Here is a 22162-nt window from a genome sequence, read left to right on the forward strand (position 1 = left end):
CAGCCAGAGCACTCTAACTCAATGATTATCTATTGCCTAGTCAAGTACTTGCTTACAATCGCGTGCCTGGGCGTCTGTATGGATGTGTTTTGCTGATTTCAAGTTCCCAGCATGTTAAAATTATTTAAAACATTTTTGCAAGGTTGATGGTACTCGTAAAGCCTATTGTACTCAGAAAAACATTTCGTCATTGAAAGATACTTTAAACTTAATACTACCTAAGCGGAAGCCACGTAATTGTCTTTTGAAAAACTCTAAACATGAATAGAATCAAAACGCTAAAGTATAATTTGAACTTCTAATAGAGGTTTTAAATTCAAAATAACAAGAGACCGAATATAACAATTATCCTTTTAAAAAATAATTTTATTTTTTCTAAATAAGAAGAAAGTTTAAATATGATGCCCAGTATGGTTTCATACAATACATTTTTATCCATTCATTTTTAAACTAACAGCTAACTATTAAACTTTTAAAATTTATATTTTATTTCTAAGAAAATTATAGTATTTGATTTTTAGTATTGATGTTTAATGACAGCTATTTTTTGTAAGTTAAATAACTGTTTTTTAAGAACATGGTTTCATAACACTTTTTTTTGGCAAAAAATGTTAACTTTTTCAAATAATTTATTTTATATTTTTGAAAACGAAAAAGAAAGCGGTTTAATTTATCTTCAAATATCACTTTTATTATAAAATTGCTAACTGATACTATCTCTGTATTAAACTAATAGTCTTTTTTTAAATTTTTCTAAATTTTTTGAAGAAAAATCTTGCTAAGACTATAACTTTTTTAGATAAAGTACAAGATTAATTTAAATCTATTTTTTTTGTAAATAAGTATTAAACGCGTTTAATTGGAATTAGAGCTAAACAATCGATTACTATGTCATGTCAATTGAGCTGGCTCATACTTCAATAGGTTTCAATATAACGTGTATATGTTTCCAAGTTGATTATTAGTCCGATTGTAAACCTACGCTTCCTGGCGTCAAATAAAGCAGCTGTAGCTGGAATAAATCAGCAGAAAGATAAAACTGTCCTTTACTTCCGATCAGAAATAGAACGCTTCGGACCACTGGTTCAAAACTTTGTAGCGCGCAACAATTTCTATTAGCCGTGATGCCAGCCCCTGAATTCCCCAGCGTCGGACTGTCGCTACATTTCTGTTCCTTTTATTGACAACTCTCCCTGTGCAGGACATGCTGTTGAACATTTGTACTTCGTCCCGCCGTTCATGGCCATGGAAATTTTCCATTTGCTCACATGAGCATGATTGCATGGCAGTGAGTGTGTGAAAGCACCATTGAGTTGTCAGACAGAATGTCAGTTAGTCAGGCGTCTACTCGACCTGAATGTAAAATTTTAATCTGCAAAACACTTTAACATTTGCATAAGTTGAACATCGATTTTTTCGCCCATTCATACGCTTGTAATATCCATAGTACTTTCAATACCTAGTATATCTTTCGACGATCTGATTGTGGCCATTGTGTTTGTAGTTTGTAACGTGTGTAGTATGTAAAATGGGGTTTTATGCTTGTTTGCTCTGATTTCTTCTATCTCTGTGTGGGTAAATGTGGAACTGAATGCGAAAAAAATGAAGAAGGGTAGATTAAGTTTGGTTTTAGTTTTATTTAAAAATATTCTATATTCTATAGCATACATTTTAGGGTAATGTTTATGTAAAATTTCTTGTTGATATTTTTTTTAAGATTTTGTCACGTAATAATGGATGTATTCGTTTTTGTTTTAAAAATAGGCTCATGTCATATATTTCAAATTTAACATGGATTAAAACAACCATATGTTTTTTAGCACGGCTTACAAAATTAAAATCCAAAAGAGATCAAACCTTGATTTTCCGGTGCAGATGGACTCCCCGATTCAGAAAATGACACTCAACATGTTTTTAAATGGCACCATTTCTTTTAAAGTGTAAATAACGTTTTTTACTGGCTTTCATGCCAATTTTATTTTTTATCTCCAGTTGTGCCTAACCGATTGCGGTCATTAATAGCTTATTTTACTGGAAAGAGATTACTCTTCACTCCCGTACATGTTATAAGAATTGGTTTTCTAATTCAGATGCTTGAGCTTGACAAAGTTTGTATAAATTGCTAGAACTAAAGTTCCGACAACTTAAACTAATTCTCAAAAAATACAAACCTGAAAAACAAAAATAATTTCATTACTTTATTTAGAGAAATATTTTTTTAAGTGTAATTTTTTAAATCAGGGAGTCCATCTGGACCGGAAAAACAAGGTATAATTTCTGGAGGGTTTCGTCGATTTAATTTTGTAAGCTAGTGTAATCGGTCGACACAAACAATTTACTTGTTTGAACGTATAATTTTCTAACAGATTTCGACGCTCTGTTGAAAAATGGATCACAAACTTAATGAAACTATGATTTTAATCACTTTTAAAAAATTGGTAACAAATATTTAAGGCCAAATAGTGGCACCTAATAATGTTGTTATTTTGTGAACACGAATCGGTTTCTTTATTAATTTGGTTCAAATTTATTTAAAAAAAGGCCACGCCTACTTAAACGCCCACATATCAAAAGGTCTGTCATGTCACTCTGAGATATGGTATAGTCAGTTATTAAGTTTCATATGTTTTTACGGTTAATAACAATCAACTTTTACAAATCATTAAATTGGAACTTATATTTTATAAGCTTTAAGCATTAAAGTAATGGCATCACCTAAAATCCGATTATGTTCTGGGGGCATATTTATTTTAAAATCGGGGGCACTCGACTTCTTCCTGTTCAATTTTTTGTTATTGAAATATGTAACCTTGTTTTAATATATATTAAGTAATATTTGGGTTATTTGTATAACACTTTCAAGTAATTAGTTATAGATGTTCAAAATTTTCAATTTATACTTGTATTGTGTGTATTTCTTCTCTTTCTCTTTCTCGTTCTCTGTTTCTCCACCTCTGACTAACCCGGGCTCTTCTTCTCAATGTTAACCGTGCTCTGATCGTCCTATTTGAACCCGTACAAATATGAAAATCATACTTAATTAAACTATATTTAATATTTATGTATTTAAACTTATCCTTACATTCAATGCGACACTGCAATGCTTTCTTTTCTCGTTCTCGTTCTCGTTCTTTTTCTTTTCTCATTCTCGTTCTCTTTGTCTGAAATCCGTACCCCCGAAAAACCCCATTTTCGTTCTGTGATTCTGCTCTTCTCTTTCGCAGGCGGGTGAGTCAAATGGGCTATTCAAAAAGACCATCACTAAGTTGAGCACTGAGTACCGCCTGCAATTCGTTTGGCCCACTGTCCGACGGATTAAGGGCGGCGGCGGCGAGGCGACGTCTAGAGCCGCTGCCGGCGATTATCCGAGAAAGTCCATATCGCTGGGCGCCCTTCGGTCCGGCGGCCAGAGCCACAGTCACACCCAAAACCAGAGTCAGAGTCTGACCCAAGCCCAGAATGGTCACACACATCACACAATGATGGGTGGCGGTGCCGGCTTGCCCACGGTGCATAAAAAACGTACAACAAATCAGAAAGAAGGTGCGACAACAAATTGTCGTCGCTAAGCATTTATTAAACATACTTAACAACCAAAAAAAAAAAAAAAAAAAAAATAAGAAACAAACGAACATCTCCTACTAGCGCATAGTTTCTTTCAAATACTTTATGTAATACTAAAACTAATTTACAAATAACCCAAAAGAGCGAGCGAACTAAATGAGTTTATATTTGATTTTTAATTAATGTTTCTTTACGGCAGATTGCGTAACCTTTTGCTTACTAACCTAAGTAACTGTTGAGACTCGTTTAATTTTCAAGATTTTTAAATGAAAATTTGTGCCGTGGCAGCAGCATTGAGCTAAAAAAACAAACAAAAAAAACAATAGAAAAGTGTTGAATTGTGTTGGTAAATGAACGTAGGCTAAATAATTTTTTCTTCTCTCACCGCTGCCATATTAAAAATGCTAAATTGCCACCTAGCAATCAATCTAATCAAAATCAAGTTTTTTATGTACACGTCGTAACTTTTCGCTTACCTTTATACTCGTACTCGTACCTATAAATATGTATACTACAGTGCTCAGAACTAAGATAGAAATTATTCTAGAATAATTACCTAGACCAATTTTGTATAATTTTTCCTTTCTTTGTGTACGTATAAGCAAATGTTTCGTTGAACGCTTCTGTAAACTAATGATTATTTTATTTCAAGCAGTTAGCAATCTATTACTGTCTTTAAAATCTATTTCATATAGAACGAAATTATGCTAAATTCCTTTCCAAAAACAAAAACAAAACCTAAACCAGAAACTAAAAAGGTTGAACACATTCAAGAATATCTTTTTAGCCAAAAGCTGACGTAAGTGTTGAACTAAATTTAATGTTTATTATTGCTAAGCCAATACAATTTGTGTTACTGCCAAGCGTAAAATTGCGTTGATCAATCAAAAATTGATGGGCAACCGTTATCGCCGGGTCCTGCGAATTTGAAATGCTGAACCCACTAACACGTAGTGTCAGTGCAATTTTACGTGACGAATTCATGAATTGAAAATAGCCAAGTGTAGTATGAGCATGTTGTGGCCGCAGGTTGTGTGATAAATTCTGTTTTCATTTCGATCGAAGCGTAGGAGTTACTGCATACGTTGCCTTAGTTTCGTTGCATGTGTGAAACGACAAACCAATCGAAATTACTATAGTGTCATACATTAAACCAGACAACCATTAATCAATCAGTCAACACGGCATCAACTCTGTATATTGTCTACATATCATCGGCTAGGTGAATTGGCAAGCTTAGCGTGGGGTTAGTTCAGGCCATGGGCAGTTAATACGAATAAAACCTTTCAAAATACTAACAAAATTTACAGTTCAAGCAAAGCGCATAGGTAAGGCACATGGACACGGAACCAAAAATATCGACAATCAATAGAATAAAATTAAACTTAACCTTCTTATATACGTATATGCTAAATTTTTAAGTGCATCTGCATCTCAGTGGCAATTAGTGGCTTCAATTGCAAACTGCTTTTGTCTTGCCTATAACCCTTGTGTGACGCATCGACCTTCCAGCGAAGAGCTTGCATAGTGTACAAATTGGACGTAGTGCTTTTAAACAAATACGAAAAATAACTAATAACCAAAATAATATGAAAATCGAACGCTGCATTGAACTCGAATTGTAAACACATATTTTATATAAGAAAAGAATACAATAATTGGATTGAATTTCGTTCTATATTCCAAACAAAAGTGAACCAAAATGAATCAAACACATTCCCAGAAACAATCAGAAAAACATACCAAAACACGCTTCAACCAAAGCATTCAACATAATTTTCCTTTCTAAACTCAATGCCAAAGACACAAATTAATTTTCATTTGAAGTTTTCTTTTGGCATTTGCCTCACCTGAGTAAAGGCTGCTCACCCACAAACTAACCGCCAAAACACACCCACCAAACCAAACCGAACCACACCGAACCACACCACACCCACTAATCACCACCAAAGCGCTGCTTTCGCCTCATTTATTTGCTGTACAATATTATGAAATGACCTAACCCCTGAGTTCAAATTTAGCGTAATCGAGACACTTTGCAAAAGAAGAACTAACCTTTGTTTCCACCTTTTCGGCCTTTAGTTTCCTATTGCATTTTCTACAATTAAGTTATACTTTCCCTTATCTTAATGTACCCACTGGTGCCAGACATCAGCCAGAATCTGTATAAAGCTTTCGATCGACTTGGATTGCAGCATTAAATTTCGTATCTGTGTGATTTCAGCTACTCTACATGAGTTGGAGCCCTTGGTTAGCGATACGGATGATAGAAAAACGCACGAGAAGTATGAACATTTGATTAACACTGCCCCCAAACCGATTTACTCATAGCTTCTGCCATTTTCATTGAACGATGTCCTTCATTAGCCCACCTGAAAGAGCAGCATCATCCAAAAATCAAAAAAACAAATCAGAATCCACATTCATCCGCACCTGCATGTTGCAAGTGTTGCACTCTGCAGCCGTCGAGATGCACTGCAGTTCCCTCTAAAAAAAATCTCTCTGCAGCTAGCTTTACTTCCATTTCCTAATGATTCCCTCGCTTGTTGCAGACAAGTGACCATTGTGGAGCGCAAGATCACCTCGCGTCCGTTCTCGCAGGCCATCGACCAGGAGCGCCTGAACCACTTCATCACGAAAAAGGAGAACTTTGGCTTCGCCGATGCCGCCTCGGCAGCCGCAGTCCTCAAGGATGAGGTGGACAACCGGCAGCAGGGCACCGAATCGGGCCAAATGGTTGTCATGAACGGCTCCGCACCGCCGCACTCTAAGCCGAATTTGGATTTGTGGTTTAAGGAGATGGTTGAGCTCCGTAAAAAGGCTGGCGAATACAAGGTGAGACTAAAATCTCTGGTTACAACACTATACCTATAACACTAGTTAGTTCAATTTAACAATATATTAATATGTTTCAAACTTGTTTACTCATATGGTGATAGTATAAAGCTAACTCGTTTGTTTTCTTCTCCACTCAAGTGTCGCGGCTGGGGCATAGAAATCGATCCGGAATTGTACAAGAAACAAAAGGATCTGTGGGATCAGGTTTCAAAGCGCAGCTCACTTTCAGCTCTTTCCCTAGCTTCGACTGTTCATAGGTAATGTAATATCAAAACGCGGATTGGTCGGGCTTAACTTTAAGCTTCATTTTATACGGAATTCCAAATCAAAAAATAAATAAATTATTAACTTGCAGCATACTAACGTTTAGTTTTCTTTGTACTTGCATTTTTTTAGACCCATTACAAAGGAGGAAAAGGAACAGGAGAACAATAAGAAATCCACGCCATTACAAAAGGCCCAGAAGCCTCGTGCTCCTGGCCAAGCCTTCTTGATTGATAATAAGGATGAGATTTCAGCACTGCCAGCACGCTTTAGCAATATTCGTCATCACCTTGAGCGCACCACGGGTCCGGGTGAGTACCTGAAACATGAGTGATGTAGCACAGGTTAATCCTCGATTTTGCCTCGTAGATGTGGAGGAGGGCGCTTTGTTGCCGTCGCCCACGCGCGAGAAACTGATGCCGGCCATAACCAAGCGGGAGTCGGAATCGCAGAGGGGAAGTCCCAAGAAGACCGCCTTATCCAGGCACGGATCGCCCCAGAAGGGCAGTCCTCAGAAGGGCAGTCCCAAGAAGGTTCTCAAATGTGAGTAAATTGCCGCTATTTCCCCACTCGCAAACTGGAGTTACACAGAACGAAAGCATATTTCCCGATTTCACTTCCAAAGTTAACCATATCTGAATAGCAAATTTACTCCTAAGCAACCATGACACAAGTACACAAAATGCACTAACGAATAGAGTTAAAGGTTCGGGAACAGTACAGAACAATAGTACACGATCCACAATAAGTATACGCCCCGTTATCAATGACTTTATTTAGTTTTCTATGATTTCCGTTTTGCAATAGTTTGCTCAACTGCTTAAACCGTTTGATTTGCGTTTTTCCTCAAGTGTCGAATAGTCGAAGTCTATTCGGTTTTCATCCTTATCAAGTGCACCGAAGACTTGTTGGGCTATGTGATTTGTGCACAATCTTAATGTAGATTCTTGTTACCTAAATTTACCCCCTTTTTTGAGAATCTGCGATTTCGAATCGGTTGAAAGTTGAGTTTCATGCTGTACATTTTAGTCATGTTTTAAGAGACCCTCTTACAGGATCTTCAGAACAAAGTATTTAAAAACCAGCTAAGTTTATTAAGGTGGTCACTGAAAAGAATAATTACTCATAATCATGCATTCATTTGCTTATATATATATATATCATTTCGGTGTATTAGGGTATTGAATGATTGAGTGTGCTAGACTGTAAATAAGTTACAAATTGGCTGTACAGTGCTCTACCTAAGGCTTAGCTTAAAAAAGGTTCACATTGTTTTTATTTTGGGTGCTTAAACCGTTTGAATAATATTGATTAATATTAAAAGAATTATTTTTGCTTTTCAAAAAGCTTAAAATCATTTTCTAAAGTTGGTTTTTGTAAATGATAAATTTGGTAAGGTCGCATAGCCATTAAAAGAAATTCAGAATTACTGAAAATAACAGAGTTACTTCTGATATTCAAATTCTGGATGGTTACGATCCGGGCTTTGAACATAACTTTACTCTGTGCTAGTACCGTTCAATTAGATTAGGCCTTGAAAAACTATTTTCAAAAGCTTTAAAGGTTTTATAAAATGCTTTGAATTTCGATCGAGCGAGGTGTAGAAAACTACTTACCCGGAGCATTCATTTGTAGCGCATTGTCACGAAACTCTGTACAACAGTTCACTTGAAACACCCACACAAAAATCACCAGTAGAAAGGGCTCTCAACCAGCCGAACATACCGAATATGAACTTCTCTAGCTAAATGCGAATTTAAATTAAAACATACAAATCGTACTTTTGTCATTGATCAAACCGCCACCACCACCAACAAAATCATACAACAAAATCGAAAAAATAACGAAACAAACGATATGCAAAAACGAAAACCCGAAAACCGAAAACCACACCATCCTCATCCGTATGTGTGTCCATGTGCGTGCTGTTCAGCCCGGTCGCAATCCGCGGGTCCGGGCGTTGCTGAGAATGAGTCACCGAAGCGGCAGATCCGGTCGGCGAGTCAGGCGCCCAGCAGCCGCAAAAAGACGCCGACAACCGGAAGCGGAAGCGAACGCAAGGCACGCCCATGTAAGTAGCCACTTTAGAGGAGGCAAAATCAAGAATCCCCCGCCCAGATATTTTAAACTCGACTCTGTTCAGTTATTGGAACGATGCGATCCGTTCGTTGCCTTATTTATTTGGTCCTAGTTGGCGGATTTCATGTGTGTTATTTAGATTGCGTTCCGATTCGATTTTTCGTTGCCTTAAATTTGATTTATTTGCCGGATGTGTTTCTAGTTAAGTTAGTTTACCGATCACACCTCCAGTTTGTACGTTTTTTCAAATCCCAAACGTATTTCGAACGACCTTTTAGTTAAGTGTCTAATGAATCCAGTAACAAAACTAGTTAAAAACAAATTACGTTTGGGTTAAAAGTATTCGTTAGTTTAGTCTCTGGTCATGCAGTATAATTTTTAGTTTTTAATTCTCATTTGTTACTCTCTTGAGTTCCGATCACTGTTCTCTCTGTAATGCAGCGTTTGATTGGTCTTTCGAGTACATAACAATCTATAGTTTAGCATGTTAAGTGAACTGTTACTAACAAAACTAAATAACAATTTAACAAACCAACTAAAAACACAAACGATTTAAACTTATCTGTAAGTAAGTAAAAGTAATACTAACAATTCAAGTTCAGTGTTGTGTCTAATCCGTTCGAGTTTTCATTTGTATTCATTCGTTATCCTCCTACTAACTTTAAGTGTAACCGTGTTGGCTTACATCCCCAAAAATCTGTAATATATATTTATAATATTTACTTTATGCGGCCAAGCTAACAAACCTTTTTTAGTTTACTAACTTTGGGGTTTATTTTTTCCTGTAAGTCCTTTACATAAGTTTTGGGTATAAAGTCAACATTGTGCTCTCCTTTCAATAGCTGCAAATGAAAGATACTATTAGCTTTATTTAAGTAGACTAACTCCTTGAAATTTTTAACAGAACTAACCTAAAGAAGTTGGAACGCCACTAATAGCATTTCATGTTTGATTTATTAAGCCCTTTATTTTGTTATAATTTTTTTTTTGGGACATATAAAATCTTTTGCTTTAATTCTCGACTTGTCAAAAAACAATTAAAACATTTTTAATGAAAATACATTTAACCATTTTTTTTCACGTGCGTTTTGTTTTCGGTGAAAAAAAAAATGTAAAAAAATATCTAAAAACTTAAAAAAAAAACGACAAAAATCATCGTAAAACAAACAAAACCGAAAACTGCTTACGTTTTATAGCCACCCTATCCACAACATTCCAATCCCGCATTAAAAGTAGTTCCCTGCCACCGCCCAACGGTAGAGTAGCCTCAGCGCCGCCAGCAACTGCAACAGCAACTGCAGCAGCAGCAGCAGCAACCCGAGCGTCAGCCGCAGCAACATCAGCAGCTAAATCAGCATTAAACGCTAATCAGCCTCATGCTAATCAATCACAATCATCACAAGCCAAGAGCGGCAGCGGCAAATTTCTAAAACCATCGGCAATATCCGCCCAACAGCAGCAACAGCAAATGCGTAAGAAAGACAAAGATAGATCGAATAGTAGTTGCATTGGCAATGGTAGTCATGTTGGTGCTGGTAGCGGTAGTCAAGCAAATAGTGCCAAGCATCTGCAGAATAAGCAAAAGCAACAACAACTACAGCAGCAACATCAAAAGCAACAACAACAACAGCAACCGCAACAGCAACAGCAACAGCAACAGCAACACGATGTTGCAGCAGCAACAGCAGCAGCAACATCGGCTCAAATTCCAACCCGGCCTGCAACCATCAACATCAAACGGCTCACGGTACCAGGTCAGGATAGAAAATTGGCTGAAAGTGAGTAAAGTTTCACCGAAAACTTGAACAAAAACAAATCTCTTCAATAAACCCAAGCTAAACAATAAATAAAACCCATTAAAAAAAAGTAAAATACATGAAAACTGCTGTAAAATGACATCTGATGCGCGAAATGTTTGTGTTGCAACTTTTGTAAAACTCAAAACTATAAAAAAAAAAATCTAAAAAAAAAAAAAAAGGCTATTAATAATTGAGCATTTTACACCTTGGTCAAAACTGTTCGTCCACAATTAGTAAAAATGTGGTAAATTTATGATTTACCAATTGGCATCACCGATTAGATTAACGTGTTTTTTGTGTTTTATTTTGGAACAAGCCATGTGGAATCATTTGTGTTGAAAGATTGGTCTTAGAAAGTGTACAAAATTGTAGTTTGGTTTGAAATAAAATTATTGTTATTCCACTGGCCGCCTGTCCAAAAATGCAAATGTAACAACAGCCAAAAACATAAAAATCAAATGAAATTTAAAATTTTTACTGCTGGAAATTGTGGGTACACCCAAAGAGCAAAATGTGTTGTTATTAATGTTTGTTGTTGTTGTAATCAATGTATGTAAATGTTGTATATCAGCCGTGCGTCTGTATTCATGTATCTATATAAACAGTTGTAGTTGAACAACTTTCATGTGTGTCTCATTATTTGTAGATTGTGGTTGTGTTTCATAGCTCCAAATTGTTTCTGTGAATATCCTGTATACTCTAGTGTCTTTTTTGTTTGAGTACATTTGTAAAGCTATTGACACCTCTACCTTAGTTTTACTAGATAATGCGTTTAAAATTTTATTTTCACATATAACATAATCTACAATTAACACCCTATCACAGACATTTGAAAACTGATACAAGTGATGGGAAAATTAAAAAATAACATTAGGTAATAGATATGTTAGCAAACATATTATATTTAGGGACTGGTTCAACAATTATGAGAGAATAATAATTCAATTTTTAAAGCAAATATGAAATGTTTGCAATTTTCTTGGCGTATTTCAAGTGCCAGGGATCAACCAACTTATCTTTGCCAGCTATCGTCGACGCCTTCGTTGTTGCCTGCCCTAAACCATTCACCAAACAAAAATAACATGAAATATGCCACACAAGAACTTTTAACAGTAATATCAATTTAATCAAACATAAAAGTTTTTTAGTTTTAATAATCCTCTTCGCATTTACGTGTTGCGTGACTGTTTGTGTATTTGTGGCATGCTGTTTTGAATATTGTGCGCTTTATAAAATTAAAAAAAAAAATTATGAAATTAATAGAATTTATTTGGTTCTACTAACAATTCTTTGCCTTTTAAGCTTCTGGCTCAATATACTTATGTTTACTGAGTTTTCTTGAGTTTTTGGTTTCCAAATTAAGTTACAAATACAAAAATTAATTTCGATTTTTTGTTACAACTACTAACCAGTAAAACTCAAACACAAAACTTGCTTAACGAAAAATGAAAACAGTCCATATATATGAAGATCAAAAGCTGCGGTAGCATAATGAAATAACTCAAACATAAAATGCGCCCGTAATCAAACTATTTCCATAACGCATAACCCCCAAAACTGATTTGAAGTCCCATTTACAATTATTTTTGGATATTTTCCCCACCAACAGACGAAGGCGAGGATGGTCGTGAGACTGCCATTTCCATTTCCAGCTGCAGCCCCCAACCTCCCGTGCCGGAAGTGCCCGAGGAGCCCCTGGTGAAGTCCCCACCAGAACCGACCCGGGTCAAGTCCCCGGAGCAGATCATAATGCGCTCTCCCGATCCAGTCAATTGGACGGTGCCCCTTGACACTGGCAAAACCTTCACCGTCACCCAGAATGTCAAAGACGGTAGAGCAATTCAACGGCGGTGGTACACTTCTATGTGAAAGCTATTGAAAGTCGTAGACCAGATGATTGATCTGATTTTCTATGAAAAAGTCAAAGATGTTACCAAAACGATTTTACTTTAGTTCTGACTGCGAAGTGTGGTACTGTCCTAGTTTAAATGTGCAGTTGCTGAATTTATTCTTTTTTCTCGCAGGGGAGAACTACAGCCGACCGCAGAGCGAGATAAAAGCGTCGACGCCGGTGGAGAAGCCCCCACCGCCACCACAATCGGCACCGCCACAACTAACCGAACAGGCTAAAATGGACGGTAAGCCATTAAGCACGCTTCAATAAAAAAACGCAAATCTTCCATACCAAAAGCATCAGCAAAACCAAATGAAGTCGACAACAGAACAAAAAAGTCAAATCGCTTTTACAAATATTTATATATTAACTCGTATTTAAATATATGTATCTGTATATGTATATGTATGTATCGCTAATCACAAGCATCATCAAAAAAATCGAATCATCGTTAGCCAAACTCCAACTTCTTCAAATCCAAAAACCAAAACCAAAACCCAAAACCAAAACCAAAACCACACCAGCAAAATCAAGCCAATCTCGATAAGCGTAAATATAAAGCAAAGTTCCCCTCTCTCTGTATCAAACCAAAAGCAAATTGTGCCAGCCAATGCAATCACATAGCGTACCCGAAACCGTAGATCCTTGCGTAACATAACGAACACTATTTCCAAAACTATCTCCCCCTCCCCCCACCCTCTTGACCACTGCCATCACGCCAGCCTGGAAGTCCTGCAGTCCAACCACCAGTGCCGCGATCTACGGCAAAACGCTTACGCCCCATGACACGCCCACCGGCCAGCCGGGCGGGGCGGTGCGGTGCACTGTGGCCCAGGATCAGCCATCCCAGCAGCCGGATCCGGTGATGTCGTCCTCCTCGTCGACGGGCACGGCCTCCACCGCCCGGACAACTGCCGCCGAGGTCCTGGAGAAGGCTCGCGACCGCTTTGATCGATTCTGGGGCAGCAGCGCCAGCAAGGAGGAGAGCGTTTAGATCCTGGACACGAGATGCTGGTCAGGTAGTCAGTGCTTTTCAAGTGCAAAATGTATTCCTCAAGGCAGTTAGTTGGCCCTTGATAGCAAGCAATTATGATACGTAATAGACGTTATGCAATACCTAAACATATACCCCATCTATCGTATCCAAAAGCCTGATTCCACTGCGACACGTTTCTCCATGCAAATTAACGTTATGTTTGTTTAACTAAAATTATAAATAAGTTTTGGTTTACTTTTAGGTCTAAAAGTTAAAATGGGCTAGTTTTAGAACTAATTCCAAATTGGGTGAATTCGCTAATATCTTAGTACCTATAATAATAGGCAACGTAACCAGCTACAAAAAGGAAAATTTTTCTATTTCTAACTTTAGATTTTTCAAAAGTTTCTCATTACTTATTAAAATTCTGATCTAAGAATTCCTACACTAGCTTTGATTGGTTCTAATCGTACAAATTATATTAGCAATGTTATTATTACTATTGGTAAATATTATTTAGTATTTTTATTTCATCTCTAATTTTGTGCAAAATTTATATTCGATAAAAAAATTGAAAAGGAAAAATGTGTCGTAATGAAATCGGGATACGGATATAAGGGAATCTCTTTCCGACTTGGCTTGAATATAATGTTAAATTCGCTTTTGGTTTCCTAGTTAAAGTGCTGCAAGCAAATCTAATCAGGCCAAATGTCATCTAACGACACGAGCAATACACAAACAATTTATTTATGTAAGACACTTTCACTGCCTTTACCCGAACAGAAAACAAAATCAAACCAATGTGGTATACTTTGCAATTATCTCAAAATAACTTTGCAATATTTCGATATCATCAACTCATAAACAATAAATATTTAAATGGGACAAACATCACCGCAAAGACCCGTCCAAAAAGTGAGGCCATTCGACACGAGATATACTCACATTTTTGTAACTTGCATTAGTTGAGTAACCAAGCCGTATATTTGGGTAATGCATAAGGTGATCTAAGCTAAACTGCTGATCCGTCAAATACCAAAAGTTGATAATAGATTTTGCACATGAACTACAAAAGGGAAGTACCAAATACGACAACAGGATGTTAAGAATAATTTAAGATACATTTTGGCTTATAAAAACTTAAGGCAAATGATGATTAAAATAAAACAACTACACAATAAAACTACACAAAAACTGCAACAAATTGAGAATATGCTTTGAAAAGCTGTGAAACTAGTTTCAGACATTTCTTATATACCTATAACGTGTCTGTGAAAATAGTCGACATGGAAACAAAGATCAAACAAAATCGAAAACAACTTAATTGATTCAATCATGTTTTGAGTATATTAGCGCGCTTAAATGATGGAGACAAATGCTTCCCGAAGGGCAATAGCTTTGAGAAAGTTGATGTAATTTTTACGAGCATTTGTTGGACTTTGTTTTTTATATCTCTCAGTGTATACAGTGTTTTAGTACAAACTAAATACCAATTAACATTCAGTTTGGCAAAAACTTTTTTTCCGTAGGTGAAATGCTTAAAAGTTGAGGTTCTCAAAGAAAATACAGAAAAAAGACAAATCGTGTAAGCTGAAGTTAAAATTTCATTACCAATAAGTTGTGTGATTAACTTCAGTATTGAGCTTAATTGTTGCTTGCCCATATATATTTTAATAAAAAACACAAGTAAACGAAACAAAAAAAACTTAAGAAGTAAAATTACGTCACTTCAATGGTATTTATTAAACAGTTAAATATTTTGTATGTGTTTTTCATGAATGGACCTGTTTGTTAGTTGAAATCGATGAGTTACAGAATGTCATTTATAGTTCCGAGTTAATGCATATTATGAAGTGCCCCTAAGAACAATAACTGTTTGTTACGATCATTCTAAAAATTGTCACCGAATCGATCCCGTCAAGTGCATTGGCTAAAAATAAATAACAAAGAAACTTAACTGAACTCCGGCAATCATCAAAATCTCAAGAAATAACAAGACAGACGAAACAAACAGGAAATGCACACTTACATACACAAACACTATTATATTTCCAGTTACAGTTTGATAAATAAAAACTTGACACAACCGAATGGTAGGCTCTTAAACTCATTTAGTTTTAAATATCGTACTTAACAAATTTTAGGCAACTTTAATATGAATCTACTCTAAGAACGAACTTGATATATATTCTAGCTTGTTTACAAAAGAATATGAAATGATTAACAAGAAGAAGAAGGTAAACCTAAACAAATTATAACCGAAAAACGAATAGGCGCACGACAAAGGCTTTTTCTTAAAAAACAATGGTAAAATCGATTTTTATAAACACTTAAGTGAAAGTCAAAATAATACAAATTTTCCATTTTTGGTTGACTCACAAGGAAATATTAAAAATCACAAACCAATTAAATAAATTTAAAATCAGACTTTCACGCCTAAATGCGCCCACGATTTTAAGATTTAAAAAAGCGTCATGCGAAATGCAATAAAACCAATAACGATACAACCCGATTGATAATTTTTTCTGAATTGTCATAAAAAAGGCACACCAAATAGCCTTCATAGAAATGCTAAATAACACAATACAATATTATTATAAACGTACTTAAAAAAAGTGACAGAATCATTTGAAAGAGGATTAATTAAAATAACAAAATAGAAAGAAAAAATCAAGTGATGGTAAAATGATTATAACATTGTATGAACCGAATAAAAATGAAAAATGCATATAAACGTTTTAAAAACTATGTTTTGATTTGCAAGCTAATTAGCTAGGGTGAGGCAAGGATGGTTAGAAAAGTTCATGGCGTCTCAATTTTGCATTTTTGAAACTGGGATCCATTAGCTTAACGCTTTCGTTTTCTGTCGGTACTAAAACCGCGTGCAACAGCAATAACAGTAGGATATTTAGGGTATCTATAGAATAAAGAATAAGGTTACTATTTATTATTACAATCTGTATAGGTGTTAAATAAGTTCAGGCTTTCCACTACCTCAGGATGTTTTTACCTTTTAGCTCTTTAATTTTAAGGGTAAAAGCGGCAAACATTTTTACTTAAAGAGTTCCCATTTCATAGAGGATATTATACGTTGAGAAATTTATGCTTTCGAAATCTGGCAAAATCTGGTTATTTATAAAAATAAATAAATGCAAGTCTATACTGTTTTCGAAAAATATTACCAACTCAAAAGGACTGCTTAAGAGTTGGGAGTTCATCAAAAATATTTTCCAATGAGCTTGCCTGCTTTAAAAATTTGTTACTCCACTCGTAAGTCTGAGACCATTTTTCAAAGGCAATTGCCTTAGGTTCAACGTTGAACTTAAGCCAAGATATATTCGCTTGATCCTCTATGGCTTCTCCGGATTCATCTGGTGAGTCCAATACGTTCTGTTCGGAAATAAGTGGAGAGTCCTTAAATTTCGCCAGGAAGTTATAATAATGGATGTACTATGCGAGGATCTGCATGTAATAATGATATCCCATTTCTTTGTGCAAAAGATTTAAATTGGGAAGAAGAAAAACTTGGCTCGTTATCTGACATCAAGGTTTTGGCTAATGGGAATTGTTGTAGAATTTCTGAAACTTTGTTTTCTATATTTAATTTATTTGGGATTTCTTTTACGATAAAAGATTTTGAATATGAATTTAAACAATTATCAATATGCAAATTTTCACCTTCTCTGTCCGGAATAAATTTGCACTGGATGTCTGTTATATTTGTTCTGATCGCAGATTGTGCAGCTCTTAACGAACTCCTTGAGTTTTTATATAGCCGCTTAATATGTTTATAATTTTCATCAAACCCTCTGTGTGCTCGACAATGCGTTTCTGTTATTATAAGCGATCTGTCTTCAGCGTCCTGACAAATATTCTGGTAAACATAAATTTATTTATAAAGTTACCCATAAGTGGTTTTTGAATTATCTAAAAGACATCTAAACTACAATAAATTCCAATTGTTATATTAGATGGAATGTACTCCCTTAAGATAGTTATTAAATTTTGCAGAGTATCATATGTATTTCCGAATACATTAATCGACTCATGACAGCAGGCCACCTAGGGTTCAAGAAAACAAAGCACCGGATAATGGAAACCTACTACTGACAAGGTATGCAGGGATATACATCAGTGCGTAGGACGCTGCGATGCATGCCAATGGCATAGGACATCGCAACAACAGGCAGCATGAAAAATTCTAACACAAATAGCACAAGCGCCCTGGGAAACCATCTGTATAGACTTCGTTTGCCCATTATCGAATCCAGGTACGGCAACAACATGCTACTGGTTATCTTTAACAAGTTACAGAATTTGGTAGGGCTAGCAGCCGTCAGAAAAACAACAACGGAAATCGTTATAAAGAGAGCAGATCCTAACCCGGTATGAAGCACCAAAGAAACTTGTCTCGTTGGGATGACTGGCTGCCTGAACTTTCAATGGCAATTATGCGGTCGCAAAGCCTGTTCATCGAAGCTACAATCGTTTCCGGAATAATATAGAGGAAACGATGGAAGTTGGTCCACCGGAGCATGGGAAAACCAGCCCAGGACCAGGGCAGAGCGTCTAACCTGCGGAAAAGATACTGCTGGCCTAAGCTATGAGACTATGAGTCTATGAGAGACATCCACTATCCAGGTAAGCTGTCGGGTTCGCGGCTTACCACTGGCACCAATATTCGAAGGACCGTTCAAGGTGATAGACTACGTATCAACGTATCCATACGGCGAAGACACATTGGGCAGACCTAAGCTAACTAAAACTCGTAGAAAGGAGCGAGGTAGTATAAACTAACATGTACTATAGAGGAATAACACCCAAACTAAACAAACACGTTGTTATCTGTTTCAGAATGGAGAAAAAACAGAGCCATTCACTGCAAAAATATCTCGCCGCCTGAAAAGTTTAAAACAGCCGTGGACGTGGCAGTTCCAGTTAGGAGCCGCAGATCAACCAGGGTGGCACCGGTCACGAAGCAAGCACCAATGCGGATAGGAGGACCTCTCCATACTACGACGACAGCTTGGAAAGCCCAAGAACACGAAGAAGGAACGTGAAAGCATACTGAACAGCCGCAGACAACCAGAATCCAGAAACGCCAGAATCCGGTATAAAACGCTACCTACCAACGGCCACAAACGAAATGGGTAACCAGGAGCTTATCCGATCTATACAATGAACTCGGGGTAGGAATGGTATACCTTTCAGAAGACACCGACGAGGATTGGGATCCCAAGCCGCCCAAAGAAGACGTGGAGCATGAGAAAAAGGTGGCAGAAACGGAAGCCCTTCTCAAATCAACATGGCGACCAGGGAGCCGCGGGACGCATTCGGTCACTTCCGGGGAAAACGCACTATGATCCGAATCAGACGAGATGACCACGTCAGCGTGACCAGATCGAAAACTTCGGAATCCAAAGCGAGGGGAATGTAACGGCCCCGCCGTCACATCATAAAACAAAATAAAACAAATTAAACAAAACTAAGAACATTCCGAAACACTTAGCACTTTTATTTTAAAATCCAACGTAAACACAAAACCTGCGCACCTATTCAAACGCGCGCTCTAACACAAAGGACATCTAGTCACACCAATCCGGCGGAGATGTCGATAGCCGATAATAAACTATCGAAAGCTGGATTTCACCCATCGCTTTTCTCACTTACCTTCGCCTATACTCGGCCTCAGACAAAAACTGCTAAAACTTCGATAGCTATTGATATTTTGTGGAGTAAACATCGATACTATCGCGATAATATCGCTAATGTCTAAACATAAGGGGTATTAACTCAAAAACAAGGGGAATTTCTGCAGAAAATACAATTTCCAATATTGTTGCATCATGCTGGACCCAAGGCGCTCTATAATCCTTAACAACTCGTCCACGCACCTCCTTACTTGTCAGTAACCAACAAATGCACAACTTTTTTCTTTGAAAGGGCGAATTTAAAAAGGCTCGTTACATCTGTTGAAGCTAATGGTCGTCCTGGCCGTGCCTCGTTAATTAAATGTAGTTTTTGCCCACAGTAGTAACTAGCTTCTCTACTTACTCTGAATAAAATTAAGTTACAATCCTTTGCCTTTAAAAATATAACACAAATAAGTTTTGTTTTGTTTTGTTTTTTTATTGGTGATATTAGGTTTTTCTTCAAGAAAATGTTTTTTGTTATTATGGGTGTATTATGCTTAGTAGGAATTATTGTTGCTTTATATTTGCTTTTCACTTTACGGTATTATGATTTGTGATTCTATCAGAATGGTTTTGCACAATAAGATTTTTACGCCTTGTAGTATTTTTACGTTTGGAATGTAGGTAGTTTGAAGTTACATTATAAAGGTATATTGTAATACGTTAATTGCTGGTAAATGGTTGTAATAGGCATTACCAATTTACTGATTGTATACCAACAATTTATAAGACTTTAAATTGATTTTGTATTGCACTTGAAAAACTGCAAAAACAGAAATATAGAAAGCTGCTATCACAGTTTTTTTTAAGAATAACATAAAACAATGAATAGTATGTTAAGGAATGATTTATGGAGAAACTGAAAAAAATTAAAAGTTCTGTGGAAATGGGAATTGCCGATTAGACTTTTACTTTAAGTATATCAATTATACCAGTTACTTGCCTTATGTTTTGTTTAATTTTAGTTTTAATTACTTTAAAGTTTGCTCGAAAATACATGTGTCGAAAAATTTTCGAAAAAATGTGTCTTCAATTTTGAACATGGTATTTTTAATTTTTTTTTATGTTAAAGGACTTCAAATAATGGATTTCCTTAAAATTATTTATATTTTATCTATGTAATTCATAAGCGTAAATAGTTTCTCAAATATGTGTCCAGACAGTTCGAAATCATTGGATTGCTACTGGTGCTTTTGGAAAATAGGTTCGTCGTAGGATCACAACAAATCAATCGAGTTGGTCTGGGCTCATTTATACTTATATATCAAAAAATATAATTTATAGACTTCGCTCAAGTGATTTGTTATGGGCTAAACCGCAACAGACTACTGCAGTGCCATTTCAAAAACTTACTCAACTGGAGGCAACTTGAGCAAACATTTGAAGATGGGTCGAAGCATACAGGTCATTTCAGTTTGATGGACAGTAAAAATTACTCGTATGCAGCTATAATATATGTTTGTGTTAAGATAGAGAGATAGAGAGTAACATAAATAGTTCAATAAATGTTTACGTTTATAAATAATTTAGCACAATTTCGCTTTACGTTTTGACAAAGTGGTTGGTTTTAACTTGGATCCGCTTAAATGTAAACAATTAAAAGGATTACCAAAAAGGTTCCGAACACTGAAATCAGTATTCCAATGCTAGCTAAGATTTTACCATATGCTTGTATATAGTACCAAATGAATTTTCCGGGTGCCCGCATCCGGCACCAAGACCCCCAATGCTCTAACCTAAACTTATCTTAAAAAAAGTCACGGACTTAAAAACTAAATTCATTTTAATAAACAAGTAGAGTTGCTTTTGGTTACCACAAAAATGACACGTTTAACAGACTTTTCTTTGCTGAGAGAGAATTACGAGAATTGGCTCCCGATTTTGCATAAACATAATGCAAGCATCATTTCGATTTAACGATGGTTGGGGAAACATTTGTAAACATAGTTTCGAATATCTATTTTAAGGTACTTTAATAATGTAATTTTATTAAGTTTAGATTGGGTTGGGAGTTTTTTTTTGTAAAATTTAAATTGCTTATAAATTTAGAATCAATTTCATGTTTTCTCAGTTGGTAAGTCGGTTATTTATGTTTTTATTTGGATTTGTAATTTTCTTCGGGAGTAGGTTTTTTTTTGTAATTTAAGCGTAAGTTGTAGGGTAAACACTTAACATTATATCTATATCGTCCTAATTGTTTTGTTTAGTACTCCCATGTGCCACTACTTTTAAATTCGTTTACTGCCAATTTGTAATGTTATTTTGTTCGTTTTGACACACGCATGCGAAAAAACCAAATTAATTTTAAGTGCCTTGCGTTTTTCGCTAATTTACATGGCTAGGAGTTGCAAAAATGTACAATTCTCTGCCAATCAATAATTCTATGTACAATTAAGTTTTAGGAGTGTAAGTCAGTTAGGCATAAATGTGTAAGGAGTATCGTTTGTGTTATCGTCGTTTTCTTCAAATGAATGCATTCGAAGTTTTTACTTGTTCGTTCATTCGATTCTCCTTCCTGTTGACATGTTAGCTAAGCTAGCCTATTAATTAGTGATTGTTGTATGCATTTTTGTCCCATAATAGCTTTACATTCCCCCTTCATCTCTAAGATCGCGATTCGAAGACTTATTTATTTGTACTAGTCATCAACTGAATCCCGGGAAGCCTAGTTCTCGCTGAGGTCCTTGATGGCCTGCAGTATACGCTTGACATGGCCCACCTTGACCACGCCCAGATCCTTAAGGTCACGCCTTCCCAGAGTGAGCAGCTCCTTACCGCGAATGTCGTTCTTCAGGAAGCTGTCCACATACTCGGAGAGTTGCATCGTTTCCAGCCAGGTGACCACCTCGTTGACGCTCCAGTTGTTGGCCGCCTCGCGGGTGTTGGTCAAAGGTGGCTTAAACGCCTGCTGGCCGGCGGTCGAGCCGGAGCGCAAACGCACCCAGAAGGGTCGAGACTTCCGGCGGCCATCGGGCTGCGAAAGAAAAGTATGCTTTTAAGTACGACCGAACCTTTCACAAATATGTAAGACATTTGCTTTATTCCAAACCAACCC

At 36.5% G+C, this 22162-nt stretch overlaps 2 protein-coding genes across 21 annotated transcripts in view; one reads left to right on the forward strand and one right to left on the reverse strand.

Annotated features, from left to right (window-relative positions):
- The window catches only part of LOC108141075 (AF4/FMR2 family member lilli), a 41035-nt gene extending 23566 nt beyond the window's left edge, over positions 1-17469 (forward strand). For 4 of the 10 annotated variants that reach the window (XM_041709225.1, XM_041709223.1, XM_017264245.2 and 1 more), the window contains exons 6-16: positions 3225-3543; positions 5789-5849; positions 6117-6399; positions 6541-6659; positions 6799-6977; positions 7036-7209; positions 8600-8737; positions 9942-10523; positions 12154-12375; positions 12569-12682; positions 13161-16142. In XM_041709225.1, the coding sequence (XP_041565159.1) occupies positions 3225-3543; positions 5789-5849; positions 6117-6399; positions 6541-6659; positions 6799-6977; positions 7036-7209; positions 8600-8737; positions 9942-10523; positions 12154-12375; positions 12569-12682; positions 13161-13432 (2463 nt within the window). In that variant the 3' untranslated portion in view covers positions 13433-16142. Of the gene's footprint in view, positions 1-3224; positions 3544-5788; positions 5850-6116; positions 6400-6540; positions 6660-6798; positions 6978-7035; positions 7210-8599; positions 8738-9941; positions 10524-12153; positions 12376-12568; positions 16143-17425 lie in introns of those variants that run through there. The other 6 variants (XM_017264236.2, XM_041709226.1, XM_041709227.1 and 3 more) reach the window with 6 other exon arrangements.
- A 2054-nt stretch (positions 17470-19523) lies between these two features.
- The window catches only part of LOC108141085 (diacylglycerol kinase eta), a 55308-nt gene continuing 52669 nt past the window's right edge, over positions 19524-22162 (reverse strand). For all 11 annotated transcript variants that reach the window (XM_041709216.1, XM_017264267.2, XM_017264264.2 and 8 more), the window contains one exon: positions 19524-22081. In XM_041709216.1, the coding sequence (XP_041565150.1) occupies positions 21773-22081 (309 nt within the window). In that variant the 3' untranslated portion in view covers positions 19524-21772. The remainder of the gene's footprint in view (positions 22082-22162) is intronic.

This window comes from Drosophila elegans, unplaced genomic scaffold (genome assembly GCF_018152505.1).
Source record: "Drosophila elegans isolate 14027-0461.03 unplaced genomic scaffold, ASM1815250v1 contig_476, whole genome shotgun sequence".
NCBI classification, from domain to species: Eukaryota; Metazoa; Arthropoda; class Insecta; order Diptera; family Drosophilidae; genus Drosophila; species Drosophila elegans.